The sequence below is a fragment of the Idiotropiscis lumnitzeri genome, chromosome 1, assembly GCF_059441095.1.
Source record: "Idiotropiscis lumnitzeri isolate Australia: NSW breed Sydney's pygmy pipehorse chromosome 1, RoL_Ilum_1.0, whole genome shotgun sequence".
Classification (NCBI taxonomy): domain Eukaryota; kingdom Metazoa; phylum Chordata; class Actinopteri; order Syngnathiformes; family Syngnathidae; genus Idiotropiscis; species Idiotropiscis lumnitzeri.
This window is the reverse complement of record NC_142391.1, coordinates 33,300,238-33,327,954: the sequence shown is the minus strand read 5'-3', so window position 1 is coordinate 33,327,954 and position 27,717 is coordinate 33,300,238. Positions and strand designations below refer to the sequence as shown.

The window sequence follows — 27,717 nt, the reverse complement described above, 5'->3', positions numbered from 1 at the left end:
TAACGTAATCAAGAAAAAAATGATCATATTCTTCACATTCTTCGTATTATATCCTAGCATTGTATTTTTAGTTTTTAAGCAATCAGAATTCCTCTAGCTCATGTTGCCAGGCAGATTTCACAACACCAGAAGCACGCACTATTTGTCCGAGGCCTTCAGATACAATTGTGTGGGCATCTCTTCTGTCAAAGCCAATGGACTTTCAGATTTGCTAGACAGTTGCGATAGCCAATCAGATCACAAGTTGGTTACAGTGTGCCTTCTCGCTGGCCTTCCGCTGAAGGTGATAAACGCGTTTTGTGATTGGATACTCACTCGTGAGGGGGCAGCGCTATGAGGAATCAATACACCTGAATGTAGTAACTGGCGACCGTTGGAAGATGTAAACTATATTCTTGCTTTTTTAAACCACAATGGCCGAAGGAGGGAAACTGTGGCTTTAATTGCAGATACACTTGCAAGGCCATTTCAAGACGGACCTTTCAAGAGAAGCTAGGTTGTCCAACAGTCGCTCAGTACGGTGTAAGTGTCTTTCTGTATATTATTTGTCCAGCCGTGGTGTCATAAATGATTTCTGATTGATGGTATTATGAGGGGGATTTATTCAAGTAGGAATAAGTAGGACTTCACTGAAGGCCCAGGTGTGAAATGCACGGACCGCCACTGCCTGTCTGTAAACATGTAAAGGGCGGCATAGCACTTAAAACACACTCACACACATGCAAGGACGTCCACAGCCTTTCTCCTCTGTGACACTTCCTGTGTGCCCACCCAGCCAACACACACGCACCTACACGCACACATACTTGTCACACACACACACACAGTGGAAGTTATCCATCACTTTTTTTTTCTTTGCTTTTCCCCAAGGAGGCACTCACCATCACCTCATTATATCTGTCTGAAACATTTCTCGCACTTTTTGGATGTCACCACCTCTATCCCAACCCCCACTTTCACACACTTCCTGTGTTGATGCAAGGTCAAGCTTGAGGGTCAGACCACCTCACGATTCCCCCCAACAAAACCATGTGCTACAAATGATACACAAGAAAAGTATTTCAATTTAAAATGAAACAAAAATAATGAACAGCAACAGTAAGGGACAGTGAAGTCCGAGCTGAGCTTCCAACTCAGCATCTCAAAGCTGTAACACTGTGCTGCCCGGTCTCCAAGTTACATCTTCAGACATGTGTTGATGCAAAATTTCCTCATTGGCTTCGAAACTGTAGAAGCTTATTGGGAAACTCGGTCATCTTAGGTGCAGACTTCAATTTTTGGGGGTTGTAAATCGCTCGTGATTTAAAATAGAAATATGTCGCGTTAAAAAATGCAAAAAGATAAATGCAGATTTGCCAAAATACTAAATGTGCAATTAATGATTATAAAATAATCACAAATCCCATGATAATTTAATTTTACCAAATAAGTTTGCAAATATTCATGTACAGTCATGTAAATGTATATACAGGCATATACAACAAAAATATGTTCAATAATGGGAGCCATTTGACAAATACAATAGATTGATAGTAATCCTTCAAGTAGAATTGATTATGAATCTTGAGTGAAGGATAAAGACAATAGAAAGGACAGAACCATGGTGTGGCTAGCCATGGCATTCGCCTCAGGCCAGGTATAAACACACACACACACAAGGATCTCTTAAAAGAGTTTTAACTTTGGACGATGCCACGCATAAATATACAATATCAGGGATTTAACAGTGTTGGTCTATTGTATATGGAGTGCTCCAATATCTCACCACAGCTCCTCATCCCACGCACGCAAAGATTCTCTTCCGCTACCAGTCCAATGTGGCATTGTCAGCAAGGGAACACTTGCTTTAGAAAAGAATTCATGTCGGGTCAAAAACATTATTTCAAATTTGCTTTATTAATAACAACATAAGAGGAACACAACGATTATTCTTATGAAAAAAAAAAAAAAAATCCGAAAAACGATAAACATCTTTTACTCTTCGAAGGATTTTTGCACCTTCAACTTGAATTCTTCCACCATCATCTTCAGCCCCTGCGTAGCCTTCTCATCATCCTCCAGCGCCTTAGAGTAGCATTGCTCCCCGTGGCTGAGCAGGTCCTTCAAACAATTCTGTGGCACAGCAGCAGACAGCGGTTACGACTCTCGCGTCCACCTCGTAGTAGTGCAGAAAGGATAAAACATTGACAGCAATGCAAGAGCGTTACCTCTGTGTCGGAGAGGTGGTCTGCTGCTACGGTGAACACGCTTGTGAGATTGTTGCAGACTGTTCGTCTCTCCTCGTTGGTCTCCAGCAGGACCAGATGGTACCTCAATGACACAAGTTTAACGGAGACATTATGGGAAAATGTTTTCATTTCTTATGCACAAAAGAGAAGATAGGTTTCTGGAATGCCATCCCACACATTATGTATAAAATTAAACAACCAAATAGAAATTATATCTCGGACTGAACCTTTCTTCTTATTGACATAACTGACCCCACAACATGTTTTTCCAACCATGACATGATGAGCTCCATCATGCTGGGGGAAGTGAAGATCCAGAGCTATTTTTACTTTCTGAAACATGATATGTAAAAACTAGGGCTGTCAAAATTAAAGCATTAACTCAAGTGATTAATCCAATTTTTTTTTTAACTCAGTTAAATATTTTAACTCAATTAACTCAGTTTGATTTACTTAAAAAAAATTGCTTACTTTGCCAATATTGAGCCATATTAGCTGTACATCTTTAGCACGTCTCAGAACAAAACACTGTGTTCAAGTTACCACTGGGCCTTGCAAACCAACACTGCTGGAGTTTGGCGCTTGTGGGCAGTTTTGAAAAATGTTTCGAAGAAAAATCCCTGTAAAGATGTCTCCATTTAGATCGTATTAGGGAATAGAAGAAAGCTATTACAACAGTCTTTGAATTAAATGTACTTCTTATTTTGCGATTTTGCATCAATTCCAAGATATTATTCAAGTAAATATCTGTTACAAGCTTTGCAAAAAATAGTAGTTGAAAAATGTGATTTCATCGCCATTAATCATGGAATCTTTAGTGATTAATTAGTTAAAAAAATTAATCACCTGACAGCACTAATATATATATATATATATATATATATATAACAGAAAAAAAAGGACCACAATTTGGTACCATTGAGTACTGCTATCGATTCGCAGGTGCCAGGAATCGTAACAGAACGGCGATTAAAACAAGATGCAATAAAAGAGCTAAGTAAAAAAATTACGCCTTTACAAAGATTGGTATAGGTATTTTCTTTCTTTCTATTGGTCATTTTTAAAATATACAAATGCGCAGAGAATTGATTGAAACTGTCGGAGAAGTATGCTTCTAATATTGTTGAATGACTACCTGACTTAGGAGAGACGAATTGACATGAGTCTAATTGTATGAGTCACTGTGCAAGCCACTCACTGTTGCTTCAGAGTTCTGTTCTCCTGTATCACTTCCGTGAAACCACAGTTGATTTTCTCCTTGAGAAGATTGTGATTGCTCTCCACCATTTCCACCTCCTTTGCCCAATCTTGGTCCTCTCGCTCCACCTCCTACAGACATGCACGTACGCATGCGGAGAGCACCGCATATATTAAAGGCTCTCATTATGTCTGCTTCAGGTGGCAGGTGGAATTCATACCTTCCGGCTGGAGTCCCAGCGGTCATCCACCTTGCGGATCTGCTCTCTCAGCTGCTTCAAGTCGTCTTCCTTGTCAAAGATGTTTGAGATCACCTAAAGCAGGAACAAAGTAGTTATCACCTCAATTCGCACCCTCAACACTGCTACATGTATTGTTCAATAGTAAGTCTTTGAAGTTCCATTTCCAGAAGAATAACATTTTACGAGATAACTATTGTTCAGGTACAAACAAAAGTTAAATTGATGTCTTCAACAGACAACAGTGCAGTTGCCTTGAGTAATGCTTTAATGATGACCATAACGTGGATGACTGGGGAGCTACGTGTACAATATTTTTTCTCATTGTATATTGGGTGCATTTTATTCTTAAATGTTGATTTTTTTTTGTTGTTTTGTTTTTCGTTTGAGGGTGTGGTGGGCAGTCTTAATTAAAACACATTCACTGCTTTCCCTCCCATTTAAAATCTTTGGTTGTGAGCGGTGCAGCGGATCAAAGAAGTCACGGTTCGGATTAGATCACAAAATAAATTCATGGATAGGATCATTTTTCGGATTAGGTTAGGTGGGTAGATAGGTAGAGAGATAGATGTCTTCATTTAATTTAATTAATTTATTAAACAACAACAATCAAATCCAAAATTTAAATATAGCCATTTAGATTTTAGTAACACAATTGATTTTGGGACGGCTTTGTGTAGATATTGGTAACTATGTAATGCCCCCCAAAAAAATTGGGACAAGTCAAGCTAACTGTCACGCTACCACATGGGTCAACTTGAAATTAAAAGCCTTTGAAGATTATTGCACTGGCATCAATATATCATTTGCTCAGCTTTTATTTTGAAGTTAGCCTTTTTATGAGTATGTTTATTAGAATGGCGTCTAAATGCACACACAAAATAAAATGTTAACAGAGACGCAAAAAAATGTTCTTTCATTTTTTTTCTAAATGTGAATTCCCCGAATTACTCTAGAACTCGTTCCACCCCTAGTTGCCAAAATATTCCCATACATGTGACTTACGAGGGCTTTCAATTTCCTCTGTTGCTGTGCAGTGAGTGTGGACTGATCAAGTTGCCTTCATGAGAACTCACAATTTCTTTTCCCCACCAACCGCATGCAGCCCAAACTGTGATGTGTGATCCATACGGATCAAAGATGATGACAGTGAATATGTTTTTTTTTCTTTTAATTCTTTTCTTTAGGTATTTAAAATGTGATGCGTGACATGTTGGTCATCTCGAGAGCACCATGTAATCTACAAGAAGCGCTGTAAAATCACACATCTATTTTCCCCCCGTTGTTTGTGTGTGTAGCAAAACTCTTTTAATCACCTACCTGTTCACAAGACTCCTCCAGGCTGAACTTGCCGTTGGACAGTCGACTGCGATCCTCCTCTATGTTGTTGATTAGCTGTCTCAAAAGAGTCTACAATCCCACGCACAAAGCAGTTAAGAATATAGACCAAAGTATATCTCATGGAAGTAAATGCATTGAGCACCTGTGTCACTGAGTTGAGATGGACGTTCCCAGGTCCGCATTCAAAAGGCCTGAGTTCGAAGTCATTGCCGCAGGCGTTCTCCGCAGACATCGGTATCAGCTTCAGCTTGCGAGCTAGTTTGTGGTACTCGTTAAGCTTCAACTCAGCCTGGAATATTTATGGGTAAGGACAGTCCCGGGTCATACCTCCACCCGTAAAGCAAACTACCAACCAAGTGTCTTTGAACTGAGACAATTACAGTTAGGAAACGCAACACCTAATGTCTGTCATCACTGAATGGGAATACCTTATCTTTGACTTTGGCCAGTGCGATCTCTTCACTCCACTTGTACTGCTGGGCTTGTTCCAGAATCTGGCTATGATTAGCGCTGGCCTGCTGAAGTTCCCTCTTCTCCTGGTTGATCCGCTCTACGTCAACCGGTGTGTACTTTTGGTCCCGCAGGACCTTTTGCAGCCTGTCCTGCTCGAGTTTCAAAGACTCGTGAGTGCTGACTGCAGAGGAGAAAACAAAATGAAAAGAGTTCAATTAAATGATGATTTATTCGAATGGGTGAAAGCGCATCTTATTTGGGCTACAACTGCAACTGGCAGGAAATCAGCAAGGTCTGAATTTCTGGTGACCTCTGCTGGCTGTGTAATGAACTATGAAGTAAATTATACATACTATAACTGGGACACTGTAAGAACGGAATAGATTAATTGTACCATTGACATTAGAGTGGAAGAGCATGTCACTATAAGTCGCTTATGGAGATAGATGAGCAAACATTACTTCCTGTAAATACTGGAAAAATCAGAACAATTACCAGTAAGTAAAATTGGACAAATGTCCTATTTCATTTTAAACTGTATTTTCACAGTTACATATAGTTTTATGAATGGTCGTGGCATTAAGTATTATTCTAAAATTACTTTCATATAAATATACAGAGGATCCCCTAAACCTACCATTCTGCACTTGCACACTCGCAAATCTGTGGATACTTCTTCACGTTTTAAAACACTTTTGTCCCTCCTTTAAAACCCTCAAGTGGGACTAAATTAAAGTCAAATTTAAAGTCACAGCACTTTCCCGCCACACACGCGGAAGGCATTTTGGGCTACGAATGACATCAATGACGGCTACATAAAACCGAGCCATTCAGAATGCGGTTGCATTGCAAAAAGTCCAACACGTCTACGATGTAGGACCACAAATGAAAGTGGGCCATGACCAATTTAAAAAAAAAAAAATGTAAATGAGCCGGTCAGACTGTCATAAGAAAATCAGATACAGCTTGTAGATGGGTAGCATTTGCCTGCAGTGTGTACCTAACATGGCAGACAAGTTTCAGGCGTTGTGAAGTTGAGTACGGTCTAACCTGAGGACACCTATATTGAATGTTTGTCTGTGTTTTTTTTAAGAATTCTGGAGGATTAAGAAGGATGCATTTCAATGGCTGTCTATTATATGCTAATTTCCACTATTCGCAGCCTGCAAGGTTGCTGTCCCCCGCAAATAGCAGGGGTCCACTCTACTGTTAGCCTCTACAGGCCACTATGAGGAGAGAGAGGATTTTGACTGAAACTAATGTTGTTTTCGCTTACCAGTGCGGTTCAACTCATCGTCCAGCTCCGAGTACTTTTTCTCTTGATTTGCTTGGAAGGCCTCCACTTGGGCGCGATAATCACGCAGCTTCTGAAGGTCTGACTGCAGCCTCATCTGCTCCGTCCTCTTGACCTGTAGAGGGTCCTAGGAGGGAAAAGGGATGCGTTTGCCGGTCATAAAATCAACAGCAAATAGACTTACTGTCACGATTGCCCCGATCATACACTTGATGACAAACGCTGTACATGAAATCGAAGCTTAACGCAGAGTCACAATTAAATAATAACCTTTTGGTTTGCCTTCTCCAGTTGTTCAACTTCTTCCATCAGCATCCTGTGCTTCTGCTCCATGGCAGTCAGCAGCTCTTCATCATAACGCCACATCTTCTCTGTGAAGGCAAGCAAAAACAGACACACACATTAACAAATGCACATACATGCGAAAAAACACAGAGACATGTGACGGAAGACAGCATCCCAACACACAAAGCTGACACGCACGTCCTGACTGTTGTATGTGCTTATGCACTAAACAGAAAATCAGAGAACCCACCCTTTTTGGCTCACGTGGGTAATGATAGTGAGGCCAGGACGGAGCGTGATTGGGAGGAACGAGACTGAAGACTCTGAAGTGAACTCGCCTAGCTCTGGGCTTGAAGTTACCGAGGTAGTTAACAAGCTCCTCTGTGGCAAAGCCCCGAGGGGTGGATGAGATACACCCGGAGTTCCTAAAGGCTCTGGATGTTGTGGGGCTGTCATGGTTGACACGCCTCTATAATGTGCGTGGACATCGGGGACAGTGCCTCTGGATTGGCAGACCGGGGTGCTGGCTCCCCTTTTTAAGAACAGGGACCGTAGGTTGCGTTCCAATTACAGAGGTTTCACACTCCTCAGCCTCTCTGGTAAGGTCTAATCAGGGGTGCTAGAGAGGCGGGTCCGTCTGGAGGTCGAATCTCAGATGTCTGAGTTTGTTTCGCATTGCCGGCAGTAAGGTAGATTTGTTTCCAGTGAGGGTTGGACTCCGCCAAGGCTGCCCTTTGTCACCGATTCTGTTTAGAACTTTTATGGACAAAGTTTCTAGGAGCAAACGAGGCAATGAGGGGGTCCGGTTTGGTGGCCTCAGTATTGCATCTCTGCTTTTTGCAGATGATGTGGTACTGTTGGCTTCTTCAGGCCGTGATCTCCAACTCTCACTGGAGCGGTATGCAGCCGAGTGTGAAGTGGTTGGGATGGAGAGATCAGCACCTCCAAATCTGAGACCATGGTTCTCAGTCGGAAAAGGGTGGAGTGCCCTCTCCAGGTCAGGGAAGAGATTCTGCCCCAAGTGGAGGAGTTTAAGTATCTTGGGATCTTGTTCACAAGTGAGGGTAGGATGGAGCGACAGGCGGATCAGTGCAGCGTCCACTGTGATGCAGACGCCGTTTCGGTCTGTCGTGGTGAAGAAGAAGCTGAACCAAAAGACGAAGCTCTCAATTTACCTGTCTATCTAAATTCCTACCCTCACCTATGGTCACGAGTTGTGGATCTCGACCGAAAGAACAAGATCTCTGACAGAAGCGACCGAAATGAGTTTCCTCCGGAGGGTGTCCGGGCTCTAAGGTAAGGTGAGAAGCTCTGTCATCCGGGAGGGACTCAGTCGAGCCGCTGCCTCTCTGCGTTGAAAGGAGCCAGATGAAGTGGCTGGGGCATCTGATTAGGATGCCTCCTAGACGCACCCCTGGTGAGGTGTTCCGGGCATGTCGCACTGGCAGGAGGCTTCCAAGATGACCCAGGACACGCTGGAGAGACTATGTCTCACAGCTGGCCTGGGAACACCTGGGGATCCCTTCGGAAGAGTTGGAAGACGTGGCTGGGGAGAGGGAAGTCTGGGCTTCCTCGCTGAAGCGGCTGCCTGCGCAACCCGACCCCCGATAAGCGGCAGATAATGGATGGATGAATACATTCTACTTTTCAAATATAACCTAATTGCTTCGAATAGAACATACTCAATTCAGAGATGAAGGCCTCGTCGTCCTCCTCATAGACGTCCTCGCCCTGCATGAATTTGGTGTATGTGGTTCCTGTGTAGTCCAGGAAAAGCTGCAGACAGAGAATGTTTCAGATGATGATGATGATCATGGATGGGAACTCATACTATGAGTTTTTCCACGGGAATTTTACTTGTTACTGGTTTACTTCTAGATTTTTTGTTCTTTTCAATTATTTTGAAAGTTTAACTTTGGTACTTGAATAAATCCGATGTTTTGAGACCATTCTGTGGTGGTCATGGTGTCTACTAACCACGATATCAATCATAATTGTAGTGATTATTATTTTCTTCATAATCGCCCCGCCTGAAACGAAAACTGAGCTGGGGCAAAAAATAAATAAATGCTATACCCACAACTGCTGGGTGCCTCCAAAACTGTTTTTTGGTAGTTGTGGCTAGTTGGTTAATTAAATATAACATGAAAAATGTTTTTTATAAAAGAAACATTTTTTTACATACACATACATTCATTTGACAAATTTTCCATTTAAAAATAATAATTCCTTATAATTCTAAAAACAAAGTAAACCACTTCAAGTAGCCAACCAATGACCTGGGGCCACATATCCATTGTGAAATCAAATGTGGCAGTTGAGCACCAACGTTTGCCCAACCCTGCTTCCCTAACTTAACAAGAGTGTCCATAGGTGAATGTTTGTTAGTCTGTTTGTGCCTAGGGATTGGCTGGCGACCAGTGAATGATGCGCACCGCCTCTTACCGAAAGCCAGCTGGTAAAAGCTCCAAATCGCTCACCCTAATGAGGAGTTGGGCTACAGAAAATGGCTGGCTCGATGAACTGCCCAGTCAATGTTGATCAAATTACCCTATTGTAATCTGCGCTGTCATCAATGTTGCCGCTGCCTTCGCTGAAGTCACTCAAGAGCAAATCCTGCTGGGTCAAGTTTGTGCAGATCTGGCGACACGACAGAGCAGAAATATCATCTTTAATTTCCATTACTCAAACAACATAAATTTGTTTTAATTTTTTGAATGTAACTAGGGCTGCTGTTCACCTTGACGTTGTCTATTAACCACATAAGGGCACCCAGTGCCTGAGGCCACGTGTGGGGAGCACCCACGGAATACATGGAGGACTTGGACAAAACAAATGGATACCTGCAATGCAGAGAGTGAGAGTGAGAGTGAGTGTGAGAATAGGAGAGAGTGTGTGAGTGAATGAGAGAGAGAGAAATATTTAGCAAAGTCTGGTATAAGAGAAGCATGTTTTTGTCAGATTGTCACAATACTCAAAGAATTAGGAAATACAGCACACTTAACATCCACTTTTAACAGTTAGGTTATGAGTCCCTCATTAAAAAGAGCCCTCCCACCCCTTCTAATGCAGCGCCAATCCAGAGTATGGCTTACGTTAACCATGATGACCGTGAGAGAAGCTTGGGCATGGCTACTTGCTGACCCCGCAGTCCAAAAATAAAGTGAGTGCAAACTAGGGTTGTCACGAAAGCAAATTTCTGTTTGTAAGAAATGCATTCAATAAAATGAAATTAAAGTACTGTTTGTTTTTAAATGCTGGTACAGTACAGTTTTAAAAATGTGAGTATTGCGATACTATACTGGTCCCAGTATAGCGTGCAACCAAAGTGCAAACTGTGACGTGCATCTGAACCCTCATGAAGACAGGAATGGCTGTATTGTCACTTATACAGGTAGCACTTCATCACCAAACCGCCAAGTTGCACTTCCGCCACAAGTCCACCACCTTTCTTCTTGGTCTTCCTCACATGAATGCAAAGGTTATCTTTGAACCTGTCCACCAGATGCTCTACCTCCTCTGTGTACTCAAATTTGTGGCGTTTGTTTGTTATGTGTCCTGCTTACCTCTGAGTTGTCCACAAACTTCACTATATGTCAGCTTTGGAATTTCACAGAGAGGTCATAAGTCTGTGTTGTGAAGAAGAGAGGGCTGAAGTCCTGGGTAAGGAGTTTGCACACTGGGGTATTGCAGGGCCAGCAGATTTGTAAGGATTAAGCCTTCAAGGATCCTCCGCACGTCTTCTGGTGATAGACTGAGGGGCATGTCATGGAGTGGTGGTGTGAGGCTGACAAAGGCGGTGTTGCTGTTGTTGGACTCCTTCAAGTGGTCAAAGAACTGGTTGAGGGTATCTGGCAGGAAGAGGTATTTTGAGGTTTGTGCATCCTTTGTGTTGTTTTTTTTTTATTTAATTTATGCCTTTTTACATGCTCTGAGAGTCATTGGAGGTCAAGTGGGCCTGGATTTCCCAAGCAGAGGAGCCCTCCTGATACCCTCAGCCAATTCTCTTCTTGAAGCCAGAAGCGCTGATGCTTGGTGTGCCCCGAGGGCAACATGTCTAGCCTTTGGCAGTTCCCTCACCTCTGCATTCTGGTTTGGGTACCGTATTTTCCGGATTACAAGACACTACTTTTTTCTTAGATTTTGAACCATGCGACTAATAAAACGGTGCGGCTTTTCTGTGGATTTTTCTTTCACCGGCTCTATAGTTCAGAAAATACGATAAATAAATCTCGATTTAAGCAAAGTTGTTGCTGTGTTAAAAGGCACTGTTTTAAGAATCTGTTTAAGTCGCTTTATGTGTATTCACAGTACAAAATTGTTCTGTACATGCAGTAAACAACTAATTATTTTCCACATAGATGGTGCGGCTTATACCTAATTTCTGCTTTGCTTTTCTCCAGAAAATACTGTAGCTAGTCACATATTACACTTGATAGATGAGCAGATGAACAGGACTGTGAAGAAGTAGTTTGTACAACTGCCTCACACTTCTAAGGGTCATGTTTCATATCTTGACTCGTGTGGAGTTTGCATGTTTTTCCACGTGTATAGCTGCTTCCTTTCACATTTCAAAATCAAGCACTTTGAGAGTGAGCGAGAGAGTGGGTGTCAATGTTTGTTTCCCTATGTGCCCTCAACAAACTGTCGACCAGTCCAGGATGCACACCGCCTCTTGCCCAAAGACAGCTGGGATAGGTTTCAGCACGTGACCCTAATGTTGCTAATGTAGATGGAATTTAGCAATTTCGGTATGCTACTTTTGATTTCTCAGCTTTGCTTCTGAATGTTGTTAGCTGTTGTGTTTGTAAATACTTTTAGGTGTTTGTAATGTTTGATACATTTAAAATGTGCAGCTATGTGCTGCCTTGCCTTTCCTAATGAGGAAGAGCACTCCAGAAAATGATTGGATGAATTTGTAAGAGGGCAAAGTCTAGTCCATATGCTACCAAGCAATCTGTAGAAACAAGTCTCAGCGAGAAAGTGTTTTAAGCCAAAACGATATTTTGTAACCTGAGCGACTTGAGGAGAGCTGGAACCTCCTCTTCCACTTTGGACCTTGGCATTTCAAAAGTGGGAGACAGCTGACGATAGATGAACTCAAAGATCTTGACAAACTCCTTGGTGGACGGTGACTGGAGGGTCTTGGGTTCCACGTTGTAGCCATGCTCTGTCAAGAACTAAATCAAAAGGGAAACCAAATAAGAAAGGTCCCGTGCCACACCTTTTTGAAATAATTTATTTAGTTTTCAGTATAGTTGGGTTAGAAATGCCCAGGATGTTTTTTTTAATGCTACTCCAATCGGCCAAATGCCTGGCAGATGAGATGGCTGGATTTCTCATGAACATTCAACAGCTAAATAAGTTTTGCTCTGATTGGGTTACAGTTCTCCTTTGATTATGCAAAATAGCTTTGCTCTGATTGGTAGTTGGCTACATTTGCGGGTTCTGTGGCGGCCAAGCGTTTGTAAAAGTCATCACGTTATGATCCATTAATGTCGGCTCTTACTATCTTTGTGGAGCACAATTAGCCAAGCGTTAACCATTCTTTGCAGAGTTAATGTGAGCTGTGCAGTGCATGCAACAGACAGCTTGAAGGGAAAAAAAATAAAAATCACACGATTGTCTCTTGGAATCTGACCATTCTAGAGGTTGCACAGTTAGGGAATGTATTAAAATTCTCAGGCAGATATGCTCTACAATTCAGGAGCAGATCCGTGTACATGGCACATACAGTAGACACATTGCCACAGCCAAACCTACCTCATGCAGCTGTCTGATGCACTGCTGAACGAAGGCTTTGTCGTGCAGAGGCCGTGTATCTTTAAGTTTCTCAGGTCCTCCAAAGCCATAAATGGAGCTGCTGCGTGGCATACTGGCTCCACTCACACTGCGATCAACAACAAAAACAAATTTGTAAAACACTGTATGACCTGTATACATGGCAGTACATATTAGGGCTGCAAGACAACGGGAGGAAAAAAAGACATTTTTCTCAATTTGTAGTTTTAACCCGGCCATAATATCGCAATGTGGACAAAATACAGCATAATTAGCTTGTGACGTGCAATCCCAGCTCATATTTCTAGTATTTCAATAGATCCATTCACCAAATCATTGAGTTTTTTTTTCCACACAGAAACCGTTAAGAGCTTTCTCATTAAGTTCATGATACAGCCCTAACGCACTGACGTTGGGTTGTTAAAAGACTTCAAGCAGAAGATTGAAGTTTGCACAGGTTAAGTTTTATCACTGTCTGAAGCATCTGCTGAATTGAGTCTTTGTGAATGTCGAGTTCTAGTGTAGCCATCCGGATAGCCCTTCTCTGGCTTTGTGCAAACGCCTGCTCAGAATTTTTATGTTATGTGGTAATAAGAGGCCTTCCGCTTTGTGGTTTGTCAAGAACAGATCCTGTTTTGAGAAACTTTCCATGGATAGCGTAATCCGGACTGTGTCGAAGAAAGTTGACACCCAACATTTTTTTTAAATTGCTGTTGAAATGGACCTGGGGACACAAAAAAACGCTTACCAAGACAATCCAATATCAATTGGACCAAAAAAACTAAAAAGTCCAAGCTATCAATAGTTAATTACCTTAAATCAGTCCAAAGGATACTTGACACATCCAGCCATCCATTATCTGAACCCCTGCGTGGGTTTCTCCGGGCACTCCGGTTTCCCCCCCACATCCCAAAAATATGCATGGGAGGTTAATTGAACACACTAATTTGTCCTTATGTGTGATATTGACTGTGGATGTTTTTTTCTTTTTTTTTTTAAAGGAAGTGTTAAGAAACCTTTGGATTACACTGTTCATTTTATAGGTGATACATAATTAATTTCCCTTCGATAAAACTAGATAAACAGGTAAATGTTGTGCTTTTTCTTGAGGTATACATTGATCAATCACAGTCTTTCCGTTGTTCACATACCGTTGACCAAAGAAATTGGTCTGACGATCAGCTGTCTGTGCCAATGGTTTGGATTTGCTGAGCCTTCCCATTGAAGGCTTTTCACTGTCAATAAAAACAAAGCTGTTTAGATGTGTGCTATTTATATTTCTTAAAGACAGCTTCCGCAAATTGACTTGCAACACAACATTATGAGCGAAATCACAAAATATTCATGATAGCTGAGACAAACAAATTAAATGACAAAACAGAAAAACTAGGGTTGAAACACTCCAATGGTAAACTGCGACAACATTTTTTATTTCTATTTCAAATAGTCCATGATAGTGAAATGGTGGACTAAAAGTTTCTCCCATCTTTCAACAACAGAAAAAGAGAAAGACATGGACCATGGTAGGAAATGATCATGAACCAGACAGTGAAAATGTCAAATGGCTCATTTTATGAGGGAAAATTGTTAAAACATTAAAATGTTCATTTATTATGGTTCATGTTTATATTCCTTGTTTGAAGAAAGTATTATTTGCAATTACTTCTGTGGAGGTTAATGCAAGTTAAACCTGGGGAAAATACTGATTCAAAGCTCGCTTGGTAAATGTATAAATAAAGAAAATTTCACTAGGTAAAAAATGCTAGACTTGTTTTGAACAACGGCAATATTGTTCTGCTCTATCTAGAACTTAAAGGGATTTTTTTATTAAAAATTTGACTGTATTCAATTAAAACTCAATTTTTGTTGTACATTGTGCAATGAAAATAAACATTTAATGGTCATTTTTGCTAAAGAAATCACAAATTTGATTGTAGTGTAAGGCCCTACAACTATGCAGTTTTTTTTAACCAAAGAACAAACCTGCGGGGAGTTGTGTACGCAGTGCTCATCCTGTTGGAGTCATGCACTCGCATAGGCAGCTCAGACAGCATGCTTGTGGCTCTGCTCATTCTTCCACTGGGCCCAAAAGTCACAAATTCCAAATAAAAGAACATGTTGAGTATGTTAAAAGTATATTTTGATAAATACACAAAAGAAAATGTTCACAATGCAGCATGTTCAGAATGAGAAGCATGCAAGTTAAGACATTACTGTAACTATCAGTGTGCAAAATTTATTTTTGTATTTGTGTGTGTGTCAACTCAGTTGTCAAATCTATTTACTCCATAGTTGGCTGGTAAACACTTTCTGGTCGGTGTCTCTTTTGGTCATTTGATATTATGCTTGAAAGCAGATATTAAAAATGGAAAAATGACTGGTTATTTTATTTTCATTTTAAAACAGAAACACCAAAATTGAAATACAGCTTGTTTTTTCAGTTTGTTGTCTGGAACGCATCAGGAAAGTCTAAAAACAGTTTGATTTTCAATTTTTAGAACATATCACGAGACACAAATCAAAATACGGAACTTATATAGTATTTGGTTTGGTTTCCGGATGTTATCACCGATAGCATTTGTCCTACTGACCAAGGGACGCTAACTACACTTTATTATTTATATAGTGCATTTCACGATAGCTGCTGTAACAAAGCGCCTTCCATATGGTGAAATATAAATTAGAAAAAGGCAAACACATATACAGTAGATACCAGAACCTCAGTCTCCACAGCATAGCATTGCTTCTCAGAGTAAAGTGAGACATAATGACAGTGAAGCACAAGTCTCAAGATAATTTAATGCTCAATGGGTAACAGAAAAAAACTTGAAAACATCATTGATGCCAGAAAGCTTATTACACACAAAACAAAATGGGGGAGAAACAATTTTGACAATTAAAAAAATATATATAAAGATTCAAAATCCTCTGATTTTCAATCAAATGTGTAATACATGATAATTTCCTTTCGTCCATGAAAGCAAACAAATTATATTTGAGTATGAAGCAAAACAATGCATTAATGGATCAATCCTGTTCACCAGTGTATGATTTTGTAAATAAAGCTATTAAAGCACAATTCAAAATCAATTTCTGGTTTTCATTGGTTAAGTTTTTATTATCTGCTTTATTTCTTGAACAGATAATACAGTTTTTTTCTCCACGGGTAGTTAGCGTTTGTGGAAGTTAGGATAAAATACAGCATTATGTCGTGAACTGAGTCGCCAAGCTGTTGCCATCTCCTGGCCAGAAGGAATGCTGTGCGTGACAACTTGCGGGAATCAAAAACAAATACAAGCCATATTTCGATTTGACTAGCGCTATATTCCATTATCGTTTTGGAATTAAAAATTAAAAATCAAACTGTTTCTCATTTCTTCCAGACAACCCATTTGAATATCAAACTGTATTTTAATTTTGGTGTCTCTTCTTTGTTTTGGTGTGATATTAAAATGACAAACCAAATGACGACTCGTTTTCCTATTTAAAAAAAATTTTTTAAAACGTAACATCCAATGACCAAAAGAGGCACGGACCACTTTCTACACACAGGCTCCAACAATGGCTTATGTTCATCATTGATCCACGTCCATGTTTTACTCACTTTAACTTCATTTTGATTCCAAACTCCACGAATTTAAAGTACAGCACCGAGTTGACCGAGGCCAATTTGAGAAGCCTATTTTACTTCAAACGGTCTTTGTAGTATTACAGTTAAGTTACAGTATTTTTACCACAATTGCCTGACAGTTAAAACTAGCTCCCGTCAACGAGATGTAACGTACAAGTGAAACTACTACTTGTAACTTCTCTTGGATTTGCACTATCAAAAAGACAGATCGGTTGTGAAATAAAGAGGTCTTTATCCGTCTTGCAATTGGGTAGTAACAAGTATTCCAATAGGAATTCAAAGTAAAAGCCCATACATACCGCTCCAATTTCTTCTTCTCCGAGGGCAAAATAAACGGACACAGAAACAAAATCGCAATAACCGCCAACAGATTGAAAATGGCCGAGCCGTGACATCATAGCACTACGGCAAGGCAGTAGGGTCAAAAGACAAGGGGGAAAAAAGCCGCGATACAAAACACAAAAACCTTTCTGAACGCATGTTTGGTGACGTACACGCGAGAATTTTAATTTATATAACTACACGACCGTGTTCATTGTTCAGCTAGTACGTCTTATTATTGTATAGTGCAGTTCTAATCTTGCCAAAGTGTTTTAAACTCGTTTCCAGGGTACGAAAGACGAGCAACGAACCCTCACAAAGCCCGCTGAAGGCATTATTTCACACATACAAAAGTGAAAAATGATTTGCTCACACTAACCCCCACCCAAATTATTTCTCACGCACCCGCGCGCACCCACACAAACACAAAAGTGAAATACACGTTTAGTTATTCGTTTCTACAAAAACCCCACAACTAATTGAGTTCTCATACGCAACTAAATTCTCAGACATACTAAAATGCGCTCACACATTATACAGCAACTAAAACGTGCCGCAATAGCATGAGCATTTTAGTTAACGTGTGAGTCAGTCCTAAATTATGTTCCTGACACAGCCCCTCAATTGGCACAAGAACGCGCACTCAGTTTGTCTGTTTTTAAATTCCCAAATTCCTTGCCATGAGATTTTTCAGGCAAATAGTTATTGTGATACAGTACTGACTTACAACGCGTTATGGTCACATTTGTTGGCGTAGAAACAGTGAACTTGATTTCCGCAGATGTAATGCAATTACAGCTACTATAGTCGTTTGAAAAGATAAAAAGATCATGGTAACACTTCGAGAAGACAAATGACAAAGAGAAGTAGAAAATTTATTGCAGTATTTGTTCCAATCCCTCCCCAAAAGGTTATGAATCCCCCTTTTCTCTTATTACTAAGGTGACCTAAAACAACAAAAATCTACATTTACAAAATATCTGTCTGCAATAGGCCACATATATACTGCATGCGTAGTTCGAAATAAGAATAAATTATATTCAGAGGACTTTGCCATTGTACAGCATGGACAAATAAAAGCGAACAAAAATAAAAATTATTTATTTTCTCTCCTTTTCTTTGTTTCTTTTTCTTTCAAATATCTAAAAGCTCGAAGGGAAAAACATTAGGTGCTAGTAATATAATAAACTCCAAAAACACTTTAATAAGAACATCAAAAAGACTAATTTCCAACATTCACTTAAGGTTTTATTCTTTTTTTTGTTGTTTGTTTTTTACATTTTTGTCTTCAGAGATATAAACATTGTTTAGTTTTTCTGTTTGTGTTAAACTATGATACAGTGGGAGTAGAAACGAGCGACTAGAATTGGCTGCACAACAGCGAAGGAGCTCCCACGACAATGTTGACCAAACATTTCCCCCTCCAGGTCTCTCCTGGTAAAAGCCTTCCAACAGAGGGTATAAACTGGAGCCTATGATTTCCTTTCAATATACCTTCTGGATCCTATATCCTCCCTGTGCGTGTACACTTACACACAAACATGAGCAGTCCCTCTCATATAATAATAATAATAACAATAATAATAATAATAAGTCTTTTTTGAAAGAATAACTCATGTAAAAGTATGTAGTGTCTTGTGTTTTTCTTACAAAAATGAGGAAGAGGATTAGAAAGGGTGAGAATCCAGTGAAGTTTGGCCGTGTTGAAGGAGGCGGCAGGGGAGTGGGTAAGGAGGAGGCATTCAAGAAACAAAAAAAAATCCCAAAACGAAAGCACAGGAGCCATTAGCTCGCTCCTCCTTCTCGTGCTGCATACAGCGAGCGTAAAGTCTGCACTACTTTGTTGCTAAGTTTGTGGTTGCTGGTCAAGGAAATCTTCTTGTAAATGACATCCGACTCCTTGATAGTGTCCACCCAAGGCACCAGTTTGCGACCGTCGCGCTTTTTGGCCTCGGCCCACGGCCCCGAGTAGGAGCCGGCCATCCAATGGATGGTGTAGCCGCTGGGAGTCTTGTGGACCACGCGGGCGATCTGTGGCCGGTCCTTGTACTTAGGGCAGCACAGGGCGATCACATCCATCAAGTCCACAGTCTCGCTCATTCGACCCGGATCCGACGGGTCGCCCATTCGTCTCGACCTCCGAGAAGACTACAGGAGGCGACAGGACAATGATGGCACAATTAAGAACGCTTAGTGATGGTGGGAGAGATAATTAGAATTAGAATTAGAATTAGAAATCCCTTTATTGTCATTGTACTCAAGTGTGCAACGAGATTAGAGGGCTCCCCTCTCCAGTGCAATACAATACAAATAAATAAAAAAAATAATGGGATGTCCTGTAATAGTTGTCACATCAATTTAGTCGTTTTTCCCTCTAAAATTGGTTCATTAAAAATGCACATTTCCTTGCATCCTGGTGCTTTTTGCTATTGAAACACACACACACACACACACGCACATTAAAAGTGAGCAATCATTCACTCACAGACAACCGAAACTCTTCACAAACTACAGAAAAGAATTTCTTAAACACACTCAAACTCCGTAAGAGCTCGCTCACAAAAAAGGGAACAATTCACTCACTGAAACGCTTTCATGGGCACTACTATGCTAGTGCCCAAGCCATGTCTGGTATTAAAAATATAGCATTGGCATAATCTGGTGGCGTTTTAGTGCAAAGCCCTTACTGCTAGATTAGGGCTGGGCGATATGGCTGAAAACTATATAACTATACCATGTGATATTGGTCGATATCGATATAAATCCAATTATTATTATTATTTTTTTTACTATTGAAAATAAAAAACAGAAAATGGCTGAATTGTGATTTGTTTTATTTCAAAATGTAACATTTAACCTTCAAAATGAACTAGGAAAAAAGTCAAACGCACGCCGGCCTCCCTTGCGATGCGTGTCTGGGGAGGATGCTTGTCATCGGCTTAACTGCTACGTACGCCGGACTCGCTTCTCCGGAGCTACGGGCCAATACGGGCTCAGCTGAGCATGCGTAAGCCTCAGTTGTATTTCCTAAACGGGAGGGAGTATGTGACGAGTTGGGCCATAATAGGTCGACTCTGCACCGGTGTGTGTTTTTCTTATTTTTGATCGATAATTTATCAATACCATTTTCTTTTGATATCAATCACCCAACTATCGCGATACATATTGACATCGCTTTATCGACACAGCCCTAAGTCAAATCCATATATATTGGGGTATCCATATGGAGTTATAATCATGCCAGAAGCTCACAAACACACAAAACATGATTTACTCACACTAATGCTTTATAAATAATGCTGCAACTTAAATTGAAAGCAATACTGTGCAGTTACAGTCTTAGCTGTACATTTTTAGCACTGCGCTAAAGAATTCTAAAGTTAACGCTTGTATTGTTTTTATGTAACCTTTATTTTTCCAGAACATTTTGCTTTGATTCACTAGCAGGTATAATTTAAAAATGTAACATTTTAGTCAGTGAAAAAATATTCTGTTTTTGTTTTAGATTTCTAGAAAAGTAGCAGTTTTGGACAAGCAAGGAATCCAGACAGTGAACAAGTGTTTCTCCTCAAGTCTCACCCCAGGAGTCCGCTCATCACTGTCGCTGTAGTCGTCGTCCGTCTCTGGTCCTGCCTGATTGCGCGGACTGGGTCCCAGTAAGGTTCCCGAGCTTCCTAGCAGGGCATTTATGGCTTTGTTTCGGATGTTGGCGCTTGCCGACGCTTCTCCCTCCTCGTCCTCCTCATCGGGGTCCAGATGTTCCATCAGCACCTTGAACTACATCCAGGACAAACATCGAAAGCCGTTTCAAGTCACCGTGATAACAATTATCCTATTTGAGTGAACATTTAGACATCATGTAGTTTTAGCACAAATCTCAACCGTGTTTTATTTTTCAGGCAAGGAGCTTTATTTACGTAGCACATTCTATACATAAGGTAACACAATGTGCTTCAAATAAAAGCGCAACATTTAAAAGCATTTACAAACAACAAACCGCGTTTGGGATATTTGTAGACCGCGCTACGCCGCCAGTCTGGGCGTTCTGATGGACCGAGGCCATTTTCTTTTACATGCCCCCAGTGCACCCGACAATTTGGTGACAGAAATTAGAGGAGACCTTAGACCAGTTGGTTTCTAAGACTAAGTTGTGGCGCCGGTGGTATTAACGCGATTTGATCGAGGTGCAAGCAGTCAGATTCTGAGCTCCGTGGACGTGTGTGGCAGATGCAAACATATTTCGTTCATAAATATGACAAATCAAACCCTCTGAATTATTTGTAAAAATAAAAAAAAAGGTCATCAGTATTGGTTTGGAGATGCAGTAAGTTATAAGATTCGATGTTTTAAAAAAAAAAACGAAAAACAGATTGCCCACTACAGAGAACAAACTTTTTAGCTACGTTTGTTATGCAGTTTTCCTCCATATAAATCACATTGACTCATACTGTATAGAATTTTAATGACTGTCCATCACAATACTGTAGTTCACATTTCCTCATTTTTGACCTTATACACTAAATAGTACACACTTTACCCAACTCTAAGAGTTTTCCCCAACTTATTATCACATGTTAGACTTTTTACTCAATTTACTATATTTGAAAATCAGCTTTTCTCCAGATAGTAGATAAGGATGGAGCTAGAGAATATGATTAGAATGCAGTATTTAGATTAGATTTTTTGATTAATCAAGGAATCGGTTATGTATGTAGATGTGCAGGTATTATTTTTGTCCTCTTGGAATTGCTCCGCTCACATTCTCCTGTAGGATCTTTGACTTTGCATGTGTATAGCTTGAAAAGAGAAAAGCCTGGTACAAATTAGTACAACTTGTCAAGCTGCTATACTGCAGCATCCATCCATTATCTGATCTGCTTATGACATAAATGACTGCCTTCATCACTTACATCAAGGTACTGTTTGACAATACGTTTCTTGACATCTTCTGTCAGCGTGGCACGCGCCATGTTATTGGAGATGAAGTCGAGGGTTTGTCGCGGGTGGAAGTACACGTTGATTTTTCGGTTCACCGCCTTGTCGTACACCTTAGCTGACTCCGTTGGTGAGTACTTTTGAATTTTGCTGAAGGAAGAGCAAAATTACAGGAAGAGTTGCAAGCAGCAAATTTGTAATGTCAGAATCCGCAGAAGTCTTGCATACCCATCTGAGAAGCCGTACTGGTTCTTCAGATGCTGTTTGAGCACCAGCAGCAACAGGATGCCTTGAACAGAGTTGGTAAAGTCTAAGAGGCTAGCTGGATTGTCTGGGAGGCGCCTCATGACCCTGTCTGTATCATCCACGTTCAAATCGTCAAGGTCCGACTCTGACTCAGATTTCTCAGAGTCAGCTACTGGTTTTCTGGGCTTTTTGGGCCGCCGTACCACATCATCGTCATCGCTGTTGTGCAATTCATCGCTTCCAGGGGAGTTGCAGTTCATTCTTTCCTCATCATCCTCCCCGTCTGATGTGCTCTTCCACACTTTCACTTTCTCTTTCCGCCTTGGCTCCTTTAACAGAAGCTGAACAGGGAAAAGAACACATAACCTCAATGTGACTATTCATCACCAGACGTCTTTTTCCAGAGGAACCATTAAAGATAAAAAAATTCATTCTGCGATACGGTTTAAATTCAAAGTTTCCAGTTTTACAGTGTGGGACAATATCATTGAGATATGTGGGACCGAGAGGTAAACGACACAGCCAGCTGCCAATAGGCATGGATAATGGCGAGCGAGGAAGTTGGTGAGGGGTCCAGATTTATTCCACAGAATTGATTATGATTTATTTCATGCTAGTTGCACACACTAATTCTTTAGTGTATTCTTGCACGTGAGTCATCAAAGATTTGAAAGGGGCACAGTTCGGTTCCAGGGATCATGTACCGCATTTTTACGGCCATAAGACACACTGCATCAAAGGGCGCAACACCAGTTGAGGGTGCTATTTCCGTATTTAATGCATATACTAGGCGCGCCGCACTCCAAGGCGCGAGCTCGCGCTAGCTGTAGCCAGCTCACCAGGATTCAATCCCTTAAGGAATCGCTGCCAGAGGTATCACACCAAGTCAATGACAGATGTCCTGAAACTATAAAGAATCACTGCCAATAACACTGACTCTAACCAATAAGAGGTGTCATGGCAATACGTCTACTAGACAACGTCAGGGGAGGGACTTCACTGGTCACCACACTCCTTAGAGTCACGGTTTCAAATCAAAACCAAAAAAAAACTCAGCATACAAGCAAACAATGAAACAAAGAAATAAGATTAACACAAAACATGTATCTCTCATGCCATCTATATACCCAAAAGAAATCAAAATAATACAAAAAGATTAGAGCAATGGCTTCTTGGGAGCCACTCAGACTCAGCCAATCACATGGCTGTTTAGAGAGATGTGCATGTTGTGCTTTGGGCTTTTTGCAGTCTGTTGTCTAAACCTGGGACGTTTCTTGCTTGCAATAACATAAATGATAAGACAGACTACAACATTGTGGACAGCTGCCCTTTTGTCCAGCTTTCTCCTACACCATCACCCAAACACCATAGTCACATAATGTATAAGTCACGGTCAATTAGAAGCATAGATGACTCAGACTTTGTCCAGCAGGGTGTGCTAACATGCACTCCGAACAGCCCAATGAGTAAAAGGGTTGATGCTCGAGAGTGATGCAGAGTCCATATCAGAAATCAGAAATCCCTTTATTGTCATTGTCAATTGTCAATATAATGGGCGCGTCGCTTTACAAGGCGCCTCGTTTGTTTTGGGGAAGATTTGGGACTTTAAAGTGCGCCCTATGGTCCGGAAAATACGGTATTTTGCAAAGCGAATGCTGATCATTTGTTGGTGTCAACCATGCCTCCTAGTAACACTATGAAAATGACCATCTTGAATGTCTTGATGAAGCGTGTGAAGATGTTCAAGTGACTATTTACATGAAGCAAATATAACACGAGGGTTAACAATTTTCAAGATGACACAATAATGGATATTGACAGTGAAAATAGTGTGTCACTTACATTTAAACAAATATATGGTCCTGATTAGACTGAGCTGGCAGACCCTCACCCATGTCATAAGTGCGATTATATTGGTTCTATGGATATCAAGGCATGTTGCCATCAATTGCACCAAAGAGAAAGCAAATATTCACCAAGTATTGGAGAATTTTGGATGGACTAAAAATTGTAGCACTTTTAGATGTTCCGCTGTATGTTTTTAATAGACATGTCCACGATACGTCTAACTTGCTTACCTCTGTAAAGGTCTGTAGAAGATTGCTCCCAGAGACCGACAGGCAGATGTCTATGTGGTGCATGATGAAGAGAGGCTCCTCCTGGCTCTGGTATGGGAAGTAGGCTAGGTTATCCGCTATAAACAGCAACATATTCACCTCTGTCTTCTGCGCAACGAAAAGGAGATAAGCAGATGTTAAAAAAGCTCACATTGTTGGGTTTAAGCTTGCCTGTTGCCGAGACTCACGGCGCTGTCGTCAAAGAGGTTCAGCAGGGAGATGAGGAAGGCCCTCCGGTGTTGCCGGTTGGTGCGGATCATGCTGAAAAGGTGGGAGCAGAGTGCCGAGTGGGTCTCATCCTGCCTGAAGCCTCGTATGATGGTCTTCCGAGACATCTCGATGGACTGCTGCAGGTTGAATGACATCTTCATCCCAGCCACGGCCTTCATCTATAGTTAGGAGAAATGAAAGGTAATCAGTTACCAAGACGGATACAAAGAACAGGACCAGCGGAATAGTCAGAATTGCAGATGCAACATTTGTTGTGAAGGTGGATGGGTGGCAATGTCGGTGATTGTGACAACAATTCTTGTGGAATACGGGGAGCAAAATACAGAAAAGGAGCCAAAAACCGCCACGAAATCCAGAGTATTTGACGTTCACTACCCCCGATTTTATAAGTGCTCATATTAATAGTTCAAACCTCAATTCACCCCCAAACTCAAACAAATTCTTAAGTGTTTTCAGGCAATATTCTCGACTCATATTCAGCCAAATACTTCAAAACTCATAATGCAGATCGACTATGACCCAAAACATACTGCAAAAGTAAGATTTTTTTTAAAGGCAAAGAAGTGCAATGTTCTGCAAATCACCAAACCGAAAGCCGGTTGGACAAGCATTTCTTTTTCTGAGGACAAAACTGAAAGGAAAAAGCCCAGAGAACAAGGAGGAAATTATGACAGCTGCAGCCAGGCCTTCGATACGCCAGGCTGTCCTTGATTGCAAAGGATTTACATCAAAGTACTGAAAAGAGACAATCTGATTTATGATTATGTGAGTTGGTCCAATAACCTCTGGTCCCTTAAAAATATGAAGGCACGAATATTCAGACACGCTGGGAGAAGAAACCACAAAACTGCTGAGTGCATAAACACGCAGCCAAATGTTAGTTTCATAATCCCCATGTGTTTCCCTTTGCATGATTGTGATTGTAATTTAGGGACCTCCTTAAGGAAATTAATACAAGGGGCAGCGCATAGACCGTTTCAGAACGTGGTGGAACTACAAACAGTCTATACGCCATAATCTTTTGTGTCTATTTTCTTATAGGTGTTGGGTGAGATAAACCTGATGAGTTGCACAGAGCTGAAATGCCAAAAATTGTGTCAATGTGCAAATATTTATGGATCTGATTGCAATTCCTTCATCCACTTAACTGTGATACATTCCTAATAGCACAGGGCTTTGGTGCTTTAGGTGTTTCAAAAAGTGCAACAAAAACATTAAGATAGGAGATGAGTAAAAAAAAATAAAAAAAAACATGCGTAGGTGAATTTGTGAATTGGAAAATGTGAATAAGTATGAATGAGTTTGGTGCCAACTCACGTGGATGAATCCTGTGTACTTCTTGTCGATTTCCACCAGTTGTTGATCGGATTTGTTCCTCATGCTGGGCTCTGGGTCGGTTCCCATGGCAATCAGGTATGGCACGCACTGATGAACAAATTGGATTTAAAGTGTTCTTCACAACAGTCTTTTAATATTAGTGTCATAAATCATCCTAAGCGGCTTACCTGCACCGGATGGATGAGACCCTGGTTTAGTGTGAGCGCGATGACGTTGAGTGCAAAATGCCGTACGCTCGACTGCGTGTGGAAGAAGGCCTCCAAAACCTGCTTCAGGTAAAGCTGCATAATGGAGCTGCTCATCCCCGAAGAGATGTCCCCCATCTCCTTCAGATCCTCCTGTTTAGAAAGCTTTTTCCCTGCAAAGACAGCATTTTCACCTCCATGAGACAATCAAGCACCGATGTAGTGCATGGAGCATTTCAATGGGTCATGGAACGTACATTCTCTGTCAGCTTCCTGCATCCTTGAGTCCTCCTCCTGCAGATACGTTTGGAGGTTTTTGAGGATGTGGAGTTTGAGGTTGATGGACGAGTTACTGTCAGCCAGGATGCCGTTGTACAAGGACTTCACTTCGGGCACAAACATTTGGCTGGGGTGCATGATCACGAGGAAGCCTGAACAATGCAAACGTCCACATTTTAACATGACAGATTCAAAGCTCCTTGAACTTGAATAACATAGGAAAGTTAATATATTGCAGTTGTTTGATTAAAAAAGGGAAAATTATATTATAGAGATTGATTAAACATGGGACAATACAAAAGGCAAATTCCTACCTAATGAGAAAAATATATGGATTGTTTTTTGTCACATATATTTTAATTTCTTGAGGCAGTGAATTTGGGATTTTTCTTAACAGCTTATAAAATATAAAACACAATCACATCGTGTGCTGTCCATTTTTAGAATTTAACCCATGAGTTTATTGAGATACACCAATATAGACAGGGGGCCCTCAGTTTACAAGGGCGTTCCTATGCTGGCGACAACGCCCAAAAGTCGGGAATGTGGCGCAGTCTATCATTAATCTTGTTTGTATGAAAGCCATACATTTAAAACAATCAAATGAAAAACAGGAAGTACTGTGGTAAATTAGTATCCCTGCTCGCTCAGGTCAACAAGGAATCCAAAAACAAGCTAATATTTTAAAGTTTTTGTACATACCTAAGCCAATGATAGCTTTGGTCTTGACTTCCTCGTCCTCATGCTTGGTGAAGTATAGAAGAAGCTCCAGAACCTTCTCCTTGATAATGATCTGTACCCCCCCCAAAAAAGGCACATTTTTATTATGGCGCCATATCGCGTGCATGAATATGGGGAAATCATCCATCCATTCTCCCCTGCTTATACAGGGACAGGTTTCGGGGCAGCAGCTTTAGCAGAGAAGCCCAGATTACCCTCTCTCCACCTATTTCTTCCACTTCTTCCCAAGCCAGCCGGGAGAGTTTCTCCAATGTGGGCTGGGCTGTCCCCAGGGCCTCCTGCCGGTAGGACAAGCCCGGAACACCTCACCAGGGAGGCGTCCATGAGGCATCGAACCAGACGCACGAGCCACCTCATCTGGCACTTCTCGACGTACTAGAGCAGAAGCTTGACTCTGAGTCCCTCCTGAATGACAGAGATTCTCACCTAATATCTAAGGGAAAATCGCACACTCTGAGGAGGAAACCCATTTCGGCCACTAATATCTGGGATCTCATTCTTTCGGTCATTTCCACAACTCATGACCATAGCGAAGTGTTGGAACATAGCTCAACCAGTAAATCAGGAGCTCCGCATTTCGGCACAGCTCCTTCACGACAACAGACTGATACAGAGTCTGCATCACAGCAGACGCTGAACCGATCAAAGATACTTAAACAAATCCCCTTGGGGCAGGATTTCATCCCTGACCAGGAGAGGGCACGTCACCCAATTGAAGAACATAGCCTCAGATTTGGGAGTGCTGTTTTCAATCCCAAACGCTTCACACCTGGCAGTGAACCACTCTAGTGGCTTGATGAAGCCAGGATTACCACATCATCGGCAAAAAGCAGAGATGCAATACTGAGGCCCCAGACCTCTCAACACCTCGGCGG

The 27,717-nt window shown here is 41.2% G+C and overlaps 2 protein-coding genes across 5 annotated transcripts in view; both read right to left on the bottom strand.

The window, feature by feature from the left end:
* Window positions 1-1,877: 1,877 nt before the first annotated feature.
* ndc80 (NDC80 kinetochore complex component) lies at window positions 1,878-16,936 on the bottom strand. 2 transcript variants are annotated; one of them, XM_088305695.1, is made up of 17 exons: window positions 16,749-16,936; window positions 14,802-14,897; window positions 13,970-14,053; window positions 12,801-12,927; window positions 12,051-12,217; window positions 9,778-9,880; window positions 9,588-9,677; window positions 8,720-8,813; window positions 7,023-7,123; window positions 6,735-6,879; window positions 5,434-5,639; window positions 5,148-5,294; window positions 4,985-5,074; window positions 3,647-3,739; window positions 3,427-3,557; window positions 2,208-2,310; window positions 1,878-2,112 (listed from the first exon to the last, which is right to left on the bottom strand). In XM_088305695.1, the coding sequence occupies exons 2-17, from the start codon at window positions 14,888-14,890 to the stop codon at window positions 1,975-1,977; spliced, it is 1,908 nt and encodes a 635-aa protein (XP_088161821.1). In that variant the 5' UTR covers window positions 14,891-14,897; window positions 16,749-16,936; the 3' UTR covers window positions 1,878-1,974. The 2 variants fall into 2 exon arrangements, with proteins under 2 accessions (XP_088161821.1, XP_088161820.1); XM_088305694.1 differs by lacking the exon at window positions 16,749-16,936 and adding an exon at window positions 16,423-16,732.
* A 1,064-nt stretch (window positions 16,937-18,000) lies between these two features.
* Window positions 18,001-27,717, bottom strand: part of nipbla (NIPBL cohesin loading factor a) — a 41,332-nt gene continuing 31,615 nt past the window's right edge. For all 3 annotated transcript variants that reach the window (XM_088296035.1, XM_088296044.1, XM_088296052.1), the window contains 10 exons: window positions 26,804-26,894; window positions 26,080-26,253; window positions 25,805-25,995; window positions 25,617-25,724; window positions 24,257-24,457; window positions 24,030-24,176; window positions 21,934-22,292; window positions 21,681-21,855; window positions 20,350-20,547; window positions 18,001-18,918 (listed from right to left, as the gene is read on the bottom strand). In XM_088296035.1, the coding sequence (XP_088152161.1) occupies window positions 18,556-18,918; window positions 20,350-20,547; window positions 21,681-21,855; window positions 21,934-22,292; window positions 24,030-24,176; window positions 24,257-24,457; window positions 25,617-25,724; window positions 25,805-25,995; window positions 26,080-26,253; window positions 26,804-26,894 (2,007 nt within the window). In that variant the 3' untranslated portion in view covers window positions 18,001-18,555. The remainder of the gene's footprint in view (window positions 18,919-20,349; window positions 20,548-21,680; window positions 21,856-21,933; window positions 22,293-24,029; window positions 24,177-24,256; window positions 24,458-25,616; window positions 25,725-25,804; window positions 25,996-26,079; window positions 26,254-26,803; window positions 26,895-27,717) is intronic.

What these genes read in the sequence shown, in the direction of transcription:
- ndc80 (XM_088305694.1), bottom strand. An exon ending in GCATCAGACAGCTGCATGAG is followed by an intron (nt 12,218 to 12,800) that starts GTAGGTTTGGCT and finishes CTTTTGATTTAG; the next exon opens with TTCTTGACAGAGCATGGCTA. An exon ending in GCTGGGACTCCAGCCGGAAG is followed by an intron (nt 3,558 to 3,646) that starts GTATGAATTCCA and finishes GCATGTCTGTAG; the next exon opens with GAGGTGGAGCGAGAGGACCA.